The sequence below is a fragment of the Loxodonta africana genome, chromosome 11, assembly GCF_030014295.1.
Source record: "Loxodonta africana isolate mLoxAfr1 chromosome 11, mLoxAfr1.hap2, whole genome shotgun sequence".
NCBI classification, from domain to species: Eukaryota; Metazoa; Chordata; class Mammalia; order Proboscidea; family Elephantidae; genus Loxodonta; species Loxodonta africana.
Genome location: NC_087352.1, coordinates 73,505,863 through 73,526,305, shown reverse-complemented (window position 1 = coordinate 73,526,305; position 20,443 = coordinate 73,505,863). Strand labels below are relative to the sequence as shown.

Genomic DNA, 20,443 nt, shown 5'->3' with positions numbered 1-20,443 from the left:
ATTTTCTTTCTTCTGGTTTTCCTCTTTTTTTCTGTTTCATTTATTTATTCAATAAATACTAACTGGACATATCATTTGTTCATTGGACTTTGCTAGGCACTGTGAAGAAAATTCTCTAGGTCGCTGTCCTCAGAAACCTTAAAGAGAAATGCACAAAAAGTTAACTGGAAAAATGATGTCACAAACAGTAGCAAGTATATAACACAGAAGCCAGCCTTTACCTCCCTGACATTTTCAATCAGAGCTTACCAGCCTGCCATCCTTTTGATTTATTTTTAATGGCTCTTTTCATCTCTTTCCAGCATGTAGACAGATGCAGGAACATATCACTGGTTCTGTGCCCTCTCTCTCTGTTACCTCAGCTCTACCTCTGAGCTCTTGAAATAAAAATTGGAAGCTATATCCAGACTATTTTGTGGATGTCAGATTATTATCTACCCAGTTGTTATGTAGTAAAGGAAAAGGGACTATATGAATCAGGAAGACAGCATTTTCCCTCATATCTCCATCTATCAACCATACCTGCATATTTAAAATCTTACAAAAAGAAAATACAGGAGTGTGTTCAGCAATGAATTGTTATCAAATTAAGTTGTTTGTCACAGATTGAATCATGTCACCCAAAAAATGTGTGTATCAGTTTGGCTGGGCCATGATTTCCAGTACTGTGTGATTGTTCTCCATTTTGTGATTGTAATTTTATGTTAAAGGGGATTAGGGCAAGATTGTAACACCCTTACTAAGGCCACATCCCTGATCCAATTGAAAGGGTGTTTCCCTGGGGTGTGGCCAGCACCGCCTTTTATCTTACATGAGATAAAAAGAAAGGGAAGCAAGCAGAGAGTTAGGGACCTCACACCACCAAGAAAGCAGAACTGGGAGCAGAGCACATCCTTCGGACCTGGGGTCCCTGCACCTGAGAAGCTCCTTGACCAGGGGAAGATTGATGACAGGGAATTTTCCTCCAGAGCTGACTTAGAGAGAAAGCCATTTCCTGGAGCTGACACCCTGAATTTGTACTTGTAACCTACTAGACTGTGAGAGAATAAATTTCTCCTTGTTAAAACCATCAACTTGTGGTATTTCTCTTATAGATGCACTAGATGACTAAGATGTTGCTGTTCTTGTTAGGTGTCATTGTGTCAGTTCCAACTGATAGTGACCCTATATACGGTCCTGTGTCGCTTAACATTCATGAGACGTTATGTGATTTGGACGTTGTGTGAACACCTTATTATATACTTAGCAAAGCTACATGGGATACTGCTGCTATCACTAGCACAGGTTCTACTGCTTTGGGGAACCGTGATGCACTTCACAGTAATATTTTCAAAAGAAAATTTCAGAGAGATAACGCTACAGCTCTATAGACATGCAATACACGAGATTGGATGCTGCTGCCCACTAGTCCAGGTATACACTGTTATACAGTAAACTTTTTATTTGGAAGTAGGGAAAGTTCATGTTAAAATAATGATATATACATAAGCCAGTAACATAGACGTTTATTATGGCTATCAAGACATAGTATTATAGGTTAAATATATACTGCATCATTACATACCTGGCAGCACAATCACTTTGTATGCAAGAGACATGAGATACACGTGTTGTGTGCAGAAAGCTGTTGTGTTCACTGTGTCCAGTTATGTTCTCTAAGTCCCATTCTCTGATTGGGATTTTCTGAACTCTGTTATAACGCTATGGGACCATGGACGTATATGCAGTCTGATATTGCCCAAACAGACATTATGCAGCACATGACTATATAACAGAAAAAACGTTGCCAGGTCATTGCCATCTTCACAGTCATTGCAATGTTTGAGCCCACTGTTGCAGCCACTGTGTCAATCCATCTCCTTGAAAGTCCTCCTTTTTTTCACTGACCCTCTGCTTTACCAAGCATGATGTCCTTTTCTAGGGATTGGTCCCTCCTGACGACATGACCAAAGTAAGCAAGACAAAGTCTTATCATTCTTGCTTCTAAGGAGTATTCTGGCTGCACATTTTTCAAATTTGTTTGTTCTTCTGGCAGTCCATGGTATGTTCAGTAATCTTCACCAACCCCACAACGTGTCAATTCTTCTTCAGTCTTTCTTTTTCATTGTCATCTTTGCATTGAAAAGACCATGGCTTGGGTCAAGCACACATCACTTGTCAAAGTGACATCCGTCCTTTCTTAAGATCTTGAAGAGATTTTTTTGCAGCAGATTTGCCCAATGCAGTACATCCTTTCGTTTCCTGACTGCTGCTTCCATGGGTGTTGATTGTAGATTCAAGTAAAATGAAATCTTAAACAACTTCAATATTTTCCCTGTTTGTCAAGATGTTGCTTGTTGGTCCAGTTGTGAGGATTTTTGTTTTCTTTATGTTGAGGTGTAATCCATCCTGAAGGCAGTGGTCTTTGATCTTCATCAGTAAGTGCTTCAAGTTCTCTTCACTTTCAGCAAGCAAGGTTGTGTCATCTGCATAACGCAGGGTTGTTAATGAGCCTTCTTCCAATCCTGATGCCCAGTTCTTTTTCATAAGGTCCATCTTCTGAGATTATTTGCTCAGCATACAGATTGAATATATATGGTGAAAGAACACAACCCTGCTGTTACTTAATACAAGTTAAGTAAGCTCCATTAATAAGTATCATCATATTTATACTTGTTGTGAATGTGTACACAGTTTTCCCTTAACTCCATAAACCAAGGTTCTTCCATGCTCTTCTTTCCCTTCCCGGCAATAGGCAAGCAACCCTTGACTCATAGAAGGGACTGATGGTGCTGTTTGACCAATGTGACCAATACCACTTTCACCACCAATTTTTTCTTTAAACTCAGTAAACCATTCTGCACACACCCCCATGACCTTTTTAGCACTCTTCTGCTAGTAGCTCTATTAAATTTACCCCAGTTCATCAGTCCCTCCCAGTGTTCACATATCTTTCCACTTCAATGGCTATAATTACTTCATTGTATTTTACTTGCTTTTATGCTTTTGTATTCACACCACTACAGTTGAAGCGCCTGAGGGCAGGAACTGTGCCTTCTCATCTGTGGTATACCTAGAGCCTAGTGCAGTTCCTGGCATGTAGAAAGAACTCAATAAAGATTTGTTGAATAAATGCTCAGCCTTAAGAGAAAAACATGAGGTACTATGGAGGCTCAGAGGAAAGGCACCAAACCCAGTCGGTCAGTGAGATTTCAGCAGAATATACATCTGAAGTGAGACCTGAAGGGTGACTGCAAGTTAGCTAGGCAAGCAAGCTGTTGCTGTGCCCCATGTACAACAGAACAAAACATTGTTTGGTCCTGTACCATCTTTGGGGTCATTGTTATGCTCAAATCGATTGTTGCAGCCAAAGTGTATTTTGAAAGGCTTCCAACATGGGGGCTCATCTACCAGTACTATATCAGACAATATTCAGTTGTTATCAATAAGGTTTTCATTGGCTAATTTTTGGAAGTAGATTACCAGGCCTTTCTTTCGAGTCTTAGCCTGGAAGCGCCCCTGAAACCTGTCCACCGTGGGTGACCCTACTGGTATTTGAAATACTGGTGGCATAGTACCTGGTATCATAGCAACACATAAGCCACCACAGTATGACAAACTGACAGATGGTGTTAGCTAGGCATAACCCATTGTTGTCGAGTCCATTCCGACTCATAGTGACCCTATAGGACAGAGTAGAACTGCCCCATAGAGTTTCCAAGGACCGCCTGGTGGATCCAAACTGCTATCCTTTTGGTTAGCAGCTGTAGCACTTAACCACTATGCCAGCAGGGTTTCCAGTAGTTGAGTTATAACCTGTTGCCATCAAGTCAATTCTGACTCATAGGTAGGCATAGGAAGAAGAAAATACAGACAGAAAGAAGAGTGTGGACAAAGATCAACTGGAAAGAAAGCAAGGTTCACTGAAAGATGGGAAAAGATTAGTGCAGCTCTCCCTTATGTTAACTAGGCTTGAGAATCAAAATGGAAGTTAGAGTGGTATGCATGTATGTGTATATGATTACGTATGTGTGTATGAGAACCCTTAGTTTTTAAAAGTTTAGTTAGATACAATAAAAAATCAAATCCATCATCCTATAAAATCCTTGATATGTAGCCAAAAGCCCCTTACATGACTAAACATTTCCATTAACTTTCTTGTTCTTTTTTTCTCAAGAGAAATTTTTTTTAATTGTACTTTAGATGCAGATTTATAGAACAGACTAGTTTCTCATTAAACAGTTAGTACACATATTGTTTTATGACACTGGTTAACCACCCCCACGACATGTCAACACTCTCCCTTCTCAACCTTGGGTTCCCTATTACCGGCTTTCCTGTCCCCTTCTGCCTGCTAGTCCTTATCCCTGGGCTGGTGTGCCCCTTTAGTCTCGTTTTGTTTTATGGGCCTGTCCAATCTTTGGCTGAAGGGTGAACCTCAGGAGTGACTTCATTACTGAGCTGGTAGGGTGTCCAGGGCCATACTCTCAGGGTTTCTTCAGTCTCTGTCAGGTCAGCAAGTCTGGTCTTTCTTTCTGAGTTAGAATTTTGTTCTACATTTTTCTCCAGCTCTGTCTGGGACCCTCTATCATGATCTCTGTCAGAGCAGTCAGTGGTAACCAGGTACCATCTAGTTGTACTGGACTCTGTGTGGTGGAGACCATGGTAGATGTGGCCCATTTGTCCCTTGGATTAATCTTTCCCTTGTGTCTTTAGTTTTGTTCCTTCTTCCTTGCTCCCGAAGGGGTGAGACCAGTGGAGTATCCTAGATGGCCGCTTACAGGCTTTTAAGACCCCAGATACTACTCACCACAGAAGAATGTAGAACATTTTCTTTATAAACTATGTTCTGCCAATTGAGCCAGATGTTCCCTGAGACCAGGGTTCCCACAGTCCTCAGCTTAGCAATTCCGTCCCTCAGGGAGTTTGGCTATATCTATGGAGCTTCCACGACCTTGCTTTGTACGAGTTGTGCTGGCCTCTCCAGTATTGTGTACTGTCTTATCCTTCACCAAAGTTACCACTTATCTGTTGTCTATTTAGTGTTTTTCCATCCCCCCTGCCCCCGTAACCATCAAAGATTGTTTCTTTTTGTGTAAACTTTTTCATGAGTTTTTATGGTAGTGGTCTCATACACTATTTGTCCTTTTGTGATTGGCTTAATTCACTCAGCGTAATGCCTTCCAGATTCATCCATGTTATGAAATGCCTCACAGATTTATTGTTATTCTTTATCATTGCCTAATACTCCATTGTGTGTATGTACCACAGTTTGATTATCCATTCATCTGTTGATGGGCATCTAGATTGTTTCCATCTTTTTTGCTATTGTGAACAATGCTGCAGTGAACATGGGTGTGCGTATGTCTGGCAGTTCGAATCTGCCAGGCGCTCCTTGGAAACTCTATGGGGCAGTTCTACTCTGTCATATAGGGTCGCTATGAGTCAGAATTGACTCAACGGGACTGGGTATGGTATTTCTAGCTTTCTAAGGAAGCACCGTATCATCTTCCAAAATGGTTTTATCCTTTTGCATTCCCACCAGCAATGCATAAGAGCTCCGATCTCCCCGCAGCCTCTCCAACATTTATTTTCTGTTTTTTCGATTCATGCCAGTAATGCCAGGGTGAGGTAGTATCTCGTTGTGGTTTTGATTTGCATTTCTCTAATGGCCAGTGATCAAGAGCATTTCCTCATGTGTCTCTTGGTCGCTTGAATGTCTTCTTTGGTGAAATGTCTGTTCATTTTCTTTGCCCATTTTTCAATTGGATTATTTGTTTGTTGTAGAGGTGTTGGATTTTCATGTAGATTTTAGAGATTAAACTTTGTCTGATTTATAATAGCCAAAAATTTTTCCCTAGTCTGCAGGTTCTCTTTTTACTCTTTTGGTGACGTCTTTTGATAAGCATAGGTGTTGAATTTTTAGAAGATCCCAGTTAGCTAGCTTATCTTCTGAAGTTTGTGTGTTGTTGGTTGTGGTTTGTATCCTGTTAATGCCATGTATTAGGGCCTCTAGTGTTGATCCTGTTTTTTCTTCTATGAACTTCATAGTTTTTGGCTTTATGTTTAGGTCTTTGATCCATTTTGAATTAGTTTTTGTATATGGTGTGAGGTATGGGTCCTGTTTCATTTTTTTGCAGATAGACATCCAGTTTTGCCAGCACCATGTGTTAAAAAGACTGTCATTTCCTCATTTGGTGGACTTTGGGCCCTTGTTGAAGATCAGGTAACCATAGATGGATGGATTTACATGTGGGTTCTCAAGTCTGTTCCATTGGCCAACATATCCGTCATCATACCTGTACCAGGCTGTTTTAACTACTATAGCTGTATAGTAGGTTCTGAGGTCAGGTAGTGTGAGTCCTCCTACTTTCTTCTTCTTCTTCTTCAATAGTGCTTTACTTATCCGGGGCTTCAAGAGAAACTTTAATTTTTTTCTCATTTTTTCCATCTTAGCTGTTGGCATTTTAATAGAATTTTTTGAATAGTTCCCCTGCAGACGATAGTATGTTTAAGTAGAGAGCTATGAAGCTAACCACCTTGCATAAGATTACTACGTATAGGAAAACTGTTGTGGGTTCCAAACACTCAATTTAGAAATGAATATTTAGAAAATTACCTGTTTCTGAATTGAGGGTTTGGCTGCACAGTTGGCAGCAGGATGTGGTGGAGAGTATACTAATCCTGAAGTCAGAGCATCTACACCCTTTAAAAGCCAGTTGCCATAGAGTCAGTTCTGGCTCATGGCAACCCCATGTGTGTCAAAGTAGAACTACGCTCCACAGGGTTTTTAATGGCTGTAATCTTAAGGAAGTTGGTCACCAGGCCTTTCTTCCTGTGTACCTCTGCGTGGATTTGAAGGGCCAACCTTTCAAATAGCAAAAGGCCCAGCATAAACCATTTACACCACCTAGGGACCTTCTACACCTTTTACCACTTATTCCATGAGACTCTTAGGCTCATCATCTGTTGAATGGGATCTATAATATCTCCTCTATGTTCTTCACAGATATTCCGAAAATTGAAACAGAAACTATATGTGACATGCATCACTTTACAGATGGTAGGTGGTTGTACTTTGCTATGGCGCAAGGTTATTGCTATTTTAGTTAAGTTATAAAATAAAAATTTTATACCACTTCCAACATTATATATGGAAAAATATGTACAACTATTTAGGTGAGTGAAAGTAAAGCTATACTTTTTAATACACTTATAGTCTTAAATAGTTTTTCTCTCTGTGGCATAAATAATGCAAGTGCGTTTACAGAGAAATGGTTGTTTGCTCATTAGCGTAAGGATAATTACACATTGTAATCGTTTTGTCTCATAGAATGATTGAAGATAGTGGGAAAAGAGGAAATACCATGGCCGAAAGAAGACAGCTGTTTGCAGAGATGAGTAAGTATGGAACTTTTAAGGAATACCTTATAGTTTCCATTGAACACACAAGGAAAGACCGAAAATAGCCATTTAATACCTAATGGCATTTGTAGGTTTCCTTAAAAATCTTAAATTCTTTGAATAAAATGTAGATTTGGACCTCTTTGCCTCGTATGAGGTAAGAGTTAAATTAGCCAGTGATTCATCGGAATTTTTTACTACAATATACATTTTATATGAAAGAAAAAGTTTATGGAGATACACACAGACACACACACATACACGTAGACACTTGAAACACTATATAGTTTTGACATTAATATGGCCCACTAAACTTTAAAGCCTGTGTTCGTCCCCCTGCAGTATAATATCTGGCATATAGATAAAATTTGTGAACTGAATCACTGAACATCTTACCTACAAAATGGTATCAAATGTTCACATGGGAAAGAAGAATCAGGCATGATTACTGGGCCAAACTATAAGCTGTTACTTGGACTGGACCAAGAGGTGGAGAAGGAGCCCTGGTGGCACAGTGGTTAAGTGCTAGGCTGCTAACTGAAAAGTCAGTGGTTCCAACCCACCAGCCTCTCCACAGAAGGAAGATGTGGCAGTCTGTTTCAGTAGGAATTTCAGCCTTGGAAATCCTACGGGGCAGTTCTACTCCATCCTGTAGGGTTGCTGTGGGTCAGAATCAGCTCAACAGAGACAGGTTTGATTTTTTTTGTTGTTGTTGTTTAAGGGGGGAGAATTTGTTCTACAATCCAGTTTTTAAAAAGTACTAAAGATGAAAAGAGCTTGGAGGTTACCTGCTATACAAGAGGAAGCCAAACCAAGACTCTATTTACTGACTCCAGCAGAGAAGCCATTCTATATAGGCCACTGGTTTATGTAAGTGCCTGGTTGCTGTATGTGCAGTTAGTTGGTAGTGTCTCACTCATAGAACTTGACATTGGGGAGAAAACACACATCTCAAATTAAATGTAAAGAAAGAAAAAGTAAGATTCTCTTATTGTCTTCTTCTCTCTCCTTCCCTGTATTAGGAATGTGGATGAGCAGGAATGAGTTGTAAGCCTTTTTCCCTGAGAAGACAGTAGACAAAATTAGGTTTCTACTGAAAATTGGAACTGATGGGCAGGAATGAGGATAGGAGGAGATAAAGAAAAGTCCCAGATAATAAGATTCATATTTTCTTTTATCATCTGCCAGTAATCTGGCAGCACCAAGACAGTGTTAGAACTAACAAAGAGGAAAGAATATTAAAATTGATGTGGGGAATCTTGGTCACCCTCCTTGCTTTTTCTCTAGGAGAGTTTTCCACCCTTGGAGTCATGTCCAAAGTGTCTGAGAGAGTTTCAGCCAAGACCTTCCCATTTTCTAGGACATGTTTGGTTCTGTATCTCCATCCCTGGCATGGCCAGTCACTGGATTTATGTCCTTTGCTGATACAAATCTAACAGAACAAAGAACCTAGTGACTGACTGGCTGTCAGAAGAAATCCCCAAATAGCAAAGATGACCTCCTATATCACAGGTTCCAGATTAAAAAAGCAAAAGGTATATATACAACACGGGCCAACATCTTATCAGGTAAAGAAATTATTAACATTGAACATAAAAGAAAAAGGTAATAAAATCTTGGAGGAAATCTTTGAATTTATTGTTGTAACATTAAAATCTGCACTGGCACACTATCAGAATTATAAAAGGGTGCTAACTGAATGATTTTCTAACTACTTCTCTAAGTTTGAGTACACTATTCTAGTTTCTTTGGCACTTGATGGAGTGTGTGGCACAGAGAATACATTCATTGCAAATGTCCAACTGCATTAAAGATTGAAATTGCCCAACTAAAACAAAGATAAGTTTTATAGCCATAGAAACAGAACATCTCTAAATTTTTTCAACTGAGAGAGACTTAGGAAAATTGTGCATTGATTTCCCAAATCGTAACTGTCTTTTTATAGAAACTTCTCAGGGATGTTGCATAGCTTTATTAAATAGCTTTATGAGTTTCTCTTGATGAGTGATCAGAATAGTTAAGCAAACAACAGAAATGTGTATCTTTCTTCCTTGGGTGTGCTAAATAATAGACTCAGATGTCAGCGAAAACTGCTGAACACATCTGACCTTAACAGTCTATTACTCTGAGCACCATACTTAGGTCAGCACTAAGCAGAACACATCTACATGAAGTGGAGATTCTGCTGGATAAAACAATGGGCTGGTTTCAAAAGAAGGAATTGTTTTTGATAGATAATCATACAAAAGAGAAATATAATCTCATTGTTAAATAGTTGAAAAATATATGCTACCCCAGTGCTATCAGGACACCAAAGAAAGAAAAGGAAACCAGTGAAGACTGGCATCAAAAATTGGAGAGACCTTCTTCTAGGGATTGTTGATGGCTACACAGGAAGCTAAAAAAGAACCAAGAATCTGTAAATCTGGTCAGCTAAGTATTATCTAGAAATAATTTTTGAAAAAGAGGGAGATTCTCTGCTCTGGAAATTACAAAGAGCAGAGAAGAACAATTGATAAGAAAGTCTGGCAACTTCATTTGGTTGCAGCATGCATGTATGTATGAAACATCTACTCTCAGCTCATTAGCACAAGGAGCAAAAGCATAAAGGAAAGGCGGGGAAAGAAACAAAGAGCAGTGTGTGACTCACAAGTAAGCAAAGACAGGCCAACCTAGTATTAAAAAGTGAGTGGGCATTTACTTCGGTTTGAGAAATTCTGAGTAGTCTGCTTTTAACCATGTGTTCTCTTCACTACACTGCCCAAATTATCCATTTGTTGAATACTTTGGACTGGGACAGAAAAAAACGCTAGTTAAATGTAAATGTGATCCCCACTCTGGCTTTTCCAGGCATCAAATAAGTTTATCAGTTGAAATAAGCTTCTCAGACTGTCAGTGTTTGTTCTTGGAACTAAAGTCTCCTCTTCCTCCTCTGTTTTTCTGCTCTCAGGGCACATTTACTCTGCCTTGAGTGATAGTTACTTGTGGACATGTCTGGATCTCCCACTATTATGAACTCCATTGGGACAGACCCTGGCCATTTACCTTCGAATCTTACCATTCACCTTACATGCTGAATCAATGCTATTTAAATGCCTGTGGAATACAGGATGAGTAGGTTTTAATGGGAGGGAAGGGACTGGAAACACTCTTTCAGAACAGGAGGACTGCCTAACAAGATAAGGAAGGTCCTGGGGAGAGTGATAGTGCTGCCCTGTATGAGGAAGGGAAACCCTGGTGGTGTAGCAGTAAAGAGCTACAACTGCTAACCAAAAGGTCAGCAATTTGATTCTACCAGGTGCTCCTTGGAAACTCTCTGGGACAGTTCTACTCTGTCCTATAGGGTCACTATGAGTTGGAATGGACTCAATGGCAACGGGTTTGTTTTTTGGTTTTGGTACAAGGAGGAGGAGCCAGAAAGGGAGGCATGTGGAGGTACTCAGCAAATACTGTGGAATTGTTCAAAGGCAGACAGTCTACTCCAGAATATTGGCTACAGTCAGCATGTGTACAGTTGGAATAGAACCTAGGGTATTATTTTGCAGTATACACTACGAGTTTTTGGAAAACTGATTTCAAAAATTCAGAAAGAATGACATGGGTGATCCTGCTTAGGCCATGGTGGGTATGAGACCATCACAGTAACTGTTTCCATTTGCTTCTTCATTTCTCATACTCCTCAGCTTCTTTAACACATTAACACTGGGGAGCATCATCCTGGAAACTCTCTTCCTTCCTCTTCTGTCACCACCCCGGCTCGGGCTCCTGCTGTTTCTGAGCACTCTAATTCTCTTTTCCTGGCTCTCGGTACTCTCTAGACCTGCCAATAGACTTTACCAAAGTTTTATTGTTGACTAGTTCTTTCCACATATAATTTCATTTTTCTCCCAAAGATTTACCTCTACTGCTATTTTCTATGGCTCCCAGGTATTCAAAGAGTTCCCCCAAAACACCTCCTATATTCTCATGAACCAGCTTTTAAGGCATAACCAGTTGCCCTTGAGTCGATTCTGGCTCATGGCAACCCCACGTGTGTCAGAGTAGAAATGCACTCCATGACATTTTCAGTGGCTAATTTTTCAGAAGTAGATCACAAGGGCTTTCTTCTGGGGCACCTCTGGGAGGACTTAAACCTTCAAACTGCCGACGAGCAGCCGAGCACATTAACCATTTACATTACCCACAGACTCCTTATCAGGAATGAAAAAAAAAAAAAAAAAACCCAAACTTGTCATGGAGTCGATTCCTACTCACAGCAACCCTACAGGACAGAGTAGAACTGCACCATAGGGTTCCCAATGAGCAGCTGCCGGATTGGAACTGCCAACTTTTTGGTTAGCAGCCGAGCTCTTAACCACTGTGCCACCAGGGATTCTATCAGGAATAGTCACCGTATAAACTTGACTTCTCTTCCACCTTGGCCTCCACCCTGTCAAGGCTTCCTCTAATGAAGTGGCTTGAGGTGAAGCATTGACTCCGCTAATGGTACCCATGAAAAAGCAAATGCCATGCCAAGGCTGCTACCCCCAGTGTTTCTTCTAAAGCCACTAAGTCTCTGAGCAACTACCAGGCGTGTTCTGGGCACAATTCAGAAGGGGTAGAGTATTCTGCTTCCCAATTTTATGCTTCATTTTGCCACCTAGAGTCTGGAATAACTGCTAACAGTCTCCTCTCAGAAAAATAATGCCAGTCTTGGCCCAGTCAAGTCACACTGCTACATGTTATATGTGAGCTGATAATTCCTGAAATATAAGTCTAGTTGTAGGCTCCATATGCACATACGCAACTGCCCACTGAATATCTCCCCTTGGACGTCCCGCATGCAACTCAAACTCTTGTAAGCCCCAAACTGAACTCTCTATCTTTACCCACTTGTAAACCTGTTCCTACCTCTTGGCACCTTAGCTCAACGAGGGGCACCGTATCCTATTCAGTTGCCTAAGGTACATACCTGAGCATCATCTTTGACCCCCAAATGCCTTTACTTCCCTCCCAATCTCTCTCTCTTTCTCTGTCTCTCTCTCACACACACACACACACATATCTAGTCAAACATCAAGCATGAAAAAGAATTCAGGCACAGAGTTCATAGGCTTTGTCTTTATCCTATGACTATTTGTTGAAAGAATTTTTTAAATACATAATATATTTAAGAATCTAAGTGACTATATAGAAGGCTGTATAATAAGCTATCAAAAGATATAAGGCAAAATATAAGTGAATTGTATAAAATCGATAAGAGTATTATGAAGGTAAAACCCAAAATTATGTTAAGGCTATATATAGGTATGGAAGTATGTATGGATAGAGAGATAGATGGATGGATGGGTGAGCTACCTGTTTTTACACAAATAACGCATGACTTCTACGTTTGTTTGCCAACCATGCCCTCCCCCTGCAAGGTATTTTCATAAGCATCATTATGCCAATTATTTTTTTTACATGTTGCTGTAAGAAAATTAGCATAGCACGCTTCAAAAGTACCTCTTGGGAGAAGGGTGCAGTTGGCAAACAAATGTAGAAGGTGTGTGTTATTTGCATAAAAATATGGCAATTTCCCTTTATAATAAAGTTTAGACACTAGATCAGGAAAACAACATAGGATAAAAATGAACCTTAATTTCATCAAGATCTTGACAAAAGCTCCTAGGTTGTACATGTGCTAAAGAAGTGTGGGCCAGCATAGAGTTAGGTAGATTTATAGGTAACTTCGTATTTATGACTAGAGGAATAATGATTGGGTCAATCAGTTTGGAAAAAGGTCTCTAGTGGCATACAGGAAGGCTCTATTCTTGGTTCAGTTCAAGTCCTTGTTTTTAATCAATACCAAAGACACACAACTACTCCAGAGATAGGCTATGGATTTGTGGATTTTTAAAAAGAGACCACACGTGCATAAGTTCATGGCTTACTGGGGCAGAGATGAAGTTTATTTGAAACAAAGGTAAATAAACAGTAAGAAATTATGCAACGTGGCTCAGCTCAGCTTCTTTTGAACCCAGAAATATGGATGCTGCAGCTACCACTGATACTGTTAGTGTGCTGCTATGTCTGAAAAGCTAGATTTTATTGCTCACCACATCCCTTTTAATATCCAGGGCTTACACGATCATCCAGGAAGAACTTCCACAAATACAAAACATTTGCAGATGTCTATACCCCTTCCTGATTCTTGAACAAAACATAGAGGGTCAGTTAAGTCCATGTAGACCTCAGACAGGCAGAGCAGAGTTAGTGTACCCTGTCCCTAAGCAGCATCTCTGCCTCCCTGTTTACTGCATCCCAGAGAGGGGGCAGGAGCAGGGGTTTCAGTGCAACTTTGCTAAATTCCCCCAGGATCCTCTTGGGGTGCAGGTGCCAGAGTTACTGTCCTAAGAGCTTGAAGTCTTACTGGAACTAAGAAACTTAACTGTGCTACATCACAGCCCCTTTAAACCTTCAGCTTAAATCATTTTTGAAGAATCTATGCCATTAATGTTTTCTTTTAAGGGATTAATTTCAGAAATTGAGATTCCTTGGTTGTTGAGCCAAACTCAGCATCAATAAAACTAAATCGTCATCCAAGGGAAAAAAGCTGATGTAGCCTTCAGGTATTGCTGATAGTTTCTCTACCCCTGGTTATTCAGCATCCTAAAAAGCTCATTTCCCCTCAGGAGCCTCTCAGATTTACAGAGCGCATAAAACTGGGAAGGATCTTTGGAATGAGAAAATCAAAATTTCAGAAGATATCAGAAAGGCCAGAACAATGAGCTGAAACTTAAAAGGAGAGAAGTTGACCAGATAAATGTGAACTCCTACACTTAAGTCCAAAAATAAGCATTTAAATAGAAAATTTAGAAAAGATCTGACTTAATATCAACACATAGCTAGCTTTTTAATTAAGTGTAAGCCTAATAAGAGCCAGCAGAATGAGCTAGCCAATAAAAATAAGATTGCACTAATAAGTGTCCTTATCAAAGGTAGTAATAATTGCTTTCTATTATCTCTACAAGTGAGGCAATAGCTGTGACATTTGGGTTAAGTTTTGTACATCTCATTTTCAGGAGATGTTAGCCAACCAGGGAACAGAGTGACTAGAATGTTTAAGAGGCCTCAAAACCCATGTCTGATACAATGAGAATAACAATAGACGTTTGCACGTATTGAAGCCCTACAGCGTGTCAGGCTCTATGGTAGACACTATACCCAAAAAATGGATGTAGTATTGAACATCTTTTGCCTCAAAAAGGGGAAGCTACCTCCTCGACTGAACATCAGACTTCACGATGATAGGACATCATTTTCAGATGTTCGAGAAGTGAATTACCAAGTGGCAGGGAGAAAAGATTATGTAGTGCCAGGACATCATTTTCAGATGTTCGAGAAGTGAATTACCAAGTGGCAGGGAGAAAAGATTATGTAGTGCCAGAGGGAAAAATAGGCCAAATGAGTTAAAGTTACAGGAAGGCAAATTAAACCTGAAATATAAAAAAGAAATTTATATCATTTATTATTGCTCAGAAATGGTACAGGAAGCCATTTAAGGAGGGCCATTTACTGTTAATAAAATGCTATGTGCAGGTGTATGGTGCAGTGCTAACGCTCTGGGGCTACTAACCCAAAAGTTGGTGGTTCGAGTCCACTCATGGGCACTTCAGAAGAAAGGCCTGGCAATGTACCTCCAAAAAAATCAGCCATTGACAACCTTATGGATTACAATTCTACTCTGATACACATGGGGTCGCCTTGAGTTAGAATCACTGGACAGTAACAGGTTTGGTACAGAGGTCCTGACCTGTACGTACATTACCAGCTAAACAGTAAAGTAGATACTGATATCCTCGTTTTACACATGAGGAAATTGAGACAACAAGTAAAAGCTTGTCTAAGTTTACTTGAGGAAGTGATAAAATTAAAGTTTACTGACTCTGGTGTTCATTTATTTTCACTAAATTATATTCTTCTCTAACATTGAAAAAATTCTACATGGCCATTGGCTAAATGTCCATTTCTTTTGAGCATCTTTAAGGGAATTCCTTAAAAATTGGGAGGAGTTACCTCTTTGATCCTTCAAATGGCTCAGAATTAATGAGCCTATTTGTCAAGTAACACACTTTCACAAGAACGAATGTTTAATAATCTGCATCATAAAACCACAAAGTAATAGGCCTATTGACAATGTTTAAAATGAATCTAAAGAGATCAGTTTGAGTTGAGGGAATGCTAAATTCTCTCAGTGAAGAACATGTACTAATTTATCCTGAGTTTCATTGGGAAAGCAGTTAATTCGCCTCCTACTATACTTGCTTGCAGACAGCACACTTATTTGCTCCCTTATTATATTCTAAAGCATTTATGTCGCATGTGTTGTTGCCGCACCAGTAGTAAAGAGAAAATTCAATACATGTCAAATTATAGTACAGACCTTTATGTCTGTGATGAACCATAAACATGGTTGGAAGTCAGAAGAGATAAGTGTAGTTTAGAACTTGGCTGTCATGGCTGAGAATTGAGGAGGGGGCTTGAAGAAAGGCAGATATCTAGAAGTAGGGAAGAACAGACCTATATTGAAAGTCTACTGTGTTCTGGACACGTTAGCCCATTAACCCATTCAAAGTATTGTGGGAGGAACACTAGAAGCTCAGGTGTACCATCTGCATAGGACCCTGAGGAGGCCAGCCCAGGCCAAGCAGAGATTCTGGGGTAGAAAGCAGTGGGAAATATTGTTGTGTGGGCAAGATGGAAATAGACTGCAGAGGGGCTTGGATTCTGAGCTCATTTTTCAGGTGCTGAATACACAGCCTGGTGCTCTAGCACTGGGAGGCCTGCTGGATTCCTGAGCAGAAGCATAGCATAAAGAAAGTAGTTCAGAAATATGGGGAAACATGCTTCCTCTGTGTCATTAACAAGGAACTAGAAGCCACAGTATAATAACAAGTAGTGGTTGTTTTTAGAAAGGAGTCTCCTCCTCTGAACTTGACTGGATTGTAGGACAGATGCTAGTGATAATAGTGAATGCTTACATAACATTGACTGTGTGTCTGGCGTTCTTCTAAGTACTATAGGTTTATTCCTTCATTTATCCTCACAACACTCTTAGGAAGAAAGTGTTGTTATTATTATCATTGTCTCCATCATCCAGATGAGGAAACCAAGGCTTCTAAAAGCAATGTGCTCATGGTCACATAGAGAAGAAACCCAACATGCAGTGTGTGCTCACCTGGTAGCCATGTTCTTATGACCAATAACAGTGCATCCAAAATGGTCATTTGATGATATTAGTATCTGGTAGCATCTAGCTGTTTATAACTCTTAGTCGCAGCTTGACCAGATTGTTCTCAGAAGTGGCAGGCCCAACAGGGATGAGGTTACGTTCCCTGGTTCATGAACAGGGATTGACAACCGGATTCCAACGTTGGATGTGTGTGCTTTCCTCCCCTAGAACCTGGAGACTATGGGACAGTTCATTTGAGATCTTAAAATTATATTTATCTTCTAATAAAAGTCAAAATCAAATTAAGTGTGTGGATTATATCTGCAGTGTATTTTATTTATAAACATTGTAAATTTCCTTCCACACACATGGCATACCATATGTGTACTTTTTTTCCCCCTACTAGGGGCTCAAGATCTGGATCGTATCCGACTCTCCACCTACAGAACAGCATGCAAGCTTAGGTTTGTTCAGAAGAAATGCAATTGTGAGTATGCCAGTTGTTTGAACTAATTAACTCCCCAACCCCGAATCCTATAGTTTACATTTGTTACTCTGTTTGCTAAAACTAGGGCTTTTTTTTTTTTAGGTGTTGATAAAAATGTGTTTACCCAACAATAAAAAGTGTATTATGATACACAAACGGTAGAGAGAATAATCTTAAGTAACTCTGAAGCCTTAATTATTCTTCATGACTAAAGTATTAAAATGAATGAGCCTCTGGATGGGTATGTAGCCTAGTCCTTGGCATGGTTTAAATCTGGATGGGTATTTGTCTTCTTTTTTCTAGCCTTGTTATTGTAAATGGAGTGGCATCAAATCGGTTTCCAAGAACTTTATAAAATAATCAAATATTGAATTCTCCTTAAATTTGTATTTCCTTTACAAGTATAGGAAAATATTTACAAGCTCCTGAAATCATTGAAGTTTCTTTCTGAAACTACAAAATTAGTCTTTTGTATGAGAGTATTAGGAGTCCCTGGATGATGCAATTCATTAAGCACTTGACCACTAGACGAAGGACTGGAAGTTCAAACCCACCCAGAGGCTCCTGGGAAAACAGGCCTGCCAGTCTACTTCCAAAAGGTCATAGTCTTGAAAACCCTACAGAGACAGCTGTACTCTGACACACTATATCAAACAATAGCAAGAAAAGAGACAACAATATTTAAAGAAACAAAGGAACTTGTGTGAGCTGCTTCCCAGATTTTAAAATGTTAAAGTAGCAAGCTAGATCATTAATGACAGCTTTACGTTCCCTGCTGGGTCAGTGCTTCCATCATATTACCACATCCAGTTTCTCTTGAAAAAAAAATATTGCTTAATAGTTCATGTGTCTGAACTTATTTTCTTGTCTGAAAACTGACTGCTATAAGAAATTAATAACTTCTCATTTTCTAATTAGCATCTTCTCTAATCACGATGCTATAAAAGTAGAAATCAATAATAGGAATTGCAAGGAAAAAAAAAATCTAATAAGTAGAAACTAAATAACACCTGGCTTAAAACTACTGGGTAATAGAAGAAATCGAAGATGGAATTAAAAAAAATTCCTAGAAATCAAATGAGACTGAAAACACAAGATGCCAAAACCTTTGAGACACAGCAAAAGCAGTGCTCAAAAGTACATCAAAAAAGAAGAAAGAACAAAAGTCATTTTCTAATTAGTATTGGATGAATTAAAAAAAAAAAAATGAAAATCATGATCTTCTCCTGAGTACGTGCACATAGTTCTTAAATAACTGGCATGGGGATTCAACTCTTGGTGAACATTGAAACCAGCCATGTTGTCATCTCTACTGATCCAGAGTCTCCAGCAGACACTTAACCAGCGCCCTGGGCAGCTACCCGCAGCCCAGGCCTCTTAGGCTTATAGCTGATTGTGACTGTGAAGATGGGGACTGTGCATCCATTCCAGTTGTCTGTCTACGGCTTATTCTCCAGCCCCACAGGGCTGAAGTTTGGACTAGGAGGAAAATCATAGGTTGGTCAAATATCAAATATATGTCTTGATTCCTTGCAGTAAGCTAAACCAATTTAGAAAAAGGAATGAGAGAAAAAGCACTACAGGTTTTAGAAGGAATTTGTGGTTGTATTTGTAGCCCTGGGTATTGTTGAGTCAATAAAAATCCTTTTCAGTACTAGTGTTAGGAGACAAAGAGAATGTACCCACAAAAGAAAAATCTACCCTCTGCCCCACCAGCCACCACCACCTCACACTGAAACAAAAGGAAGCATTTCCATGTGTTCAGTACTGAAAGGTGATGGGTTTCTCCCACTTTCTGACCACTTATTACCACTAGAATAGCCCCTGAAGTATGGGGGTTGAGGGGGAGAGTAGGGTGGTAGTGCTGTCCACCTTAAAGGTTTTACAAAACAGAGCCTTTCTTAGGCTCCTTTCACTAGGGCTGGGGATTTTAAGAAAGATTTTTAACTTCGGTAAGTATAAGCCCAAAGAACGCAAGCCAAAAATAAAATAAAATGAAACATGCAAAGCTCATAGTGATTTGGCAGCACTCCATCGGACAATACAAGGTACATGCATGGTGTTAGCCCTAGCTAGGGTGCTCCAGCAACCCACTGGCCATATGCCCTTTCTCCTGCTTTCTGATAATAGCCCTTTCTCATTCTTAGGCATCTCCTTTTCTTCTTCCTTTCCATTCTGGTCCTCACCCTTTGTCTACACCCTGAATTGTGTCTAAGTCACACTAACCTTCTTGGAAAACAGTGGGGATGAAGTAAGGGTGAGAGTTCATTCTTCATAGTAGAACCTTCATACCTATCCATTTGCCCCTCTGTATATCCATTCACTTACCTCTTTATTTAGTAACCACATAATGAGTTCCTACTGTACGTTCAGAACAGCAGGGTGGTGCAAATGGTTAAGCATTCAACTACTAGCCAAAAGATTGGTGGTTCAAACCCACCCAGAGGTCCCTCAGAAGACAGGCCTGATGATCTGCTTCCAAAAGGTCACAGCTTTGAAAACCCTATGGAACAGTTCTACTCTGCACACATGGGGTCACCATGAGTCAGAATCTACTCAAAGACAACTAACAACAGCAAAAACATGTGTCTGTTCATGACAGAATTCTCACCTTCCATGCGAGAGACCTACGTCTGATTCCTGGACAATGCACCTCCTATATGGACTCCACCCATCTGTCATTGGAGGCTTGCATGTTGCTATGACGCTGAACAGGCTTCAGCAGAGCTTCCAGAGTAAGATAGACCAGGAGAAAAGGCCTGGTGATCTACTTCTGAAAATCAGCCAGCAAAAACCCTGTGGATCACAATGGTCTGTTCCACAACTGATCCGGGAGATGGCACAGGGATGGACTACATTTCTTTTCATTGCCCATGGAATTGAGTAGACGGACTTTTAAACAGACTTTAAAATAGCATGGAGTGTAATGATCGAATATGTACTTGGTGATATGGGAGCACGAAGGAGGCAGTGCCCTGACTTGGAGGGGTGGGAACTGCTGAGTGAAGTGTCCTGGAGGAGGCGATATCCACGCTAGGTCAGAAAGAATTATTAGATGTTAAGCAGACATCTTATAGACTTATAAATATCATGCATTTTAGGATGAGGAAAGAGACCCTAAGCAGAATAAAAACTGAGGCATAAGGGAGGATAACAAACATATTTTGAATACCCTGCTAAAATTCAGCTTCTTTTTTAAATTCTTTCTACCTTGATCAAAAGTGTTAAATGCAAGTACTGTATGTGTTTCCTGCACTTTCCTTGCTGACGATAAATATAACCACTGTGATATTTAGAGGTACTCATCAAATACTAACACAATTGAGTTTGGCTTATCTTAATCAAAGATGGAGTCTTTCTTGTAGGAAGGTAACAGAAAC

At 39.9% G+C, this 20,443-nt stretch overlaps 1 protein-coding gene across 8 annotated transcripts in view; it reads left to right on the top strand.

Moving 5' to 3' along the window:
* The window catches only part of DTNA (dystrobrevin alpha), a 450,980-nt gene that overhangs the window by 262,177 nt on the left and 168,360 nt on the right, over window positions 1-20,443 (top strand). For all 8 annotated transcript variants that reach the window (XM_064294619.1, XM_064294617.1, XM_010586773.3 and 5 more), the window contains 2 exons: window positions 7,313-7,380; window positions 16,983-17,063. In XM_064294619.1, coding sequence (XP_064150689.1) covers window positions 7,314-7,380; window positions 16,983-17,063 — 148 coding nt within the window. In that variant the 5' untranslated portion in view covers window position 7,313. The remainder of the gene's footprint in view (window positions 1-7,312; window positions 7,381-16,982; window positions 17,064-20,443) is intronic.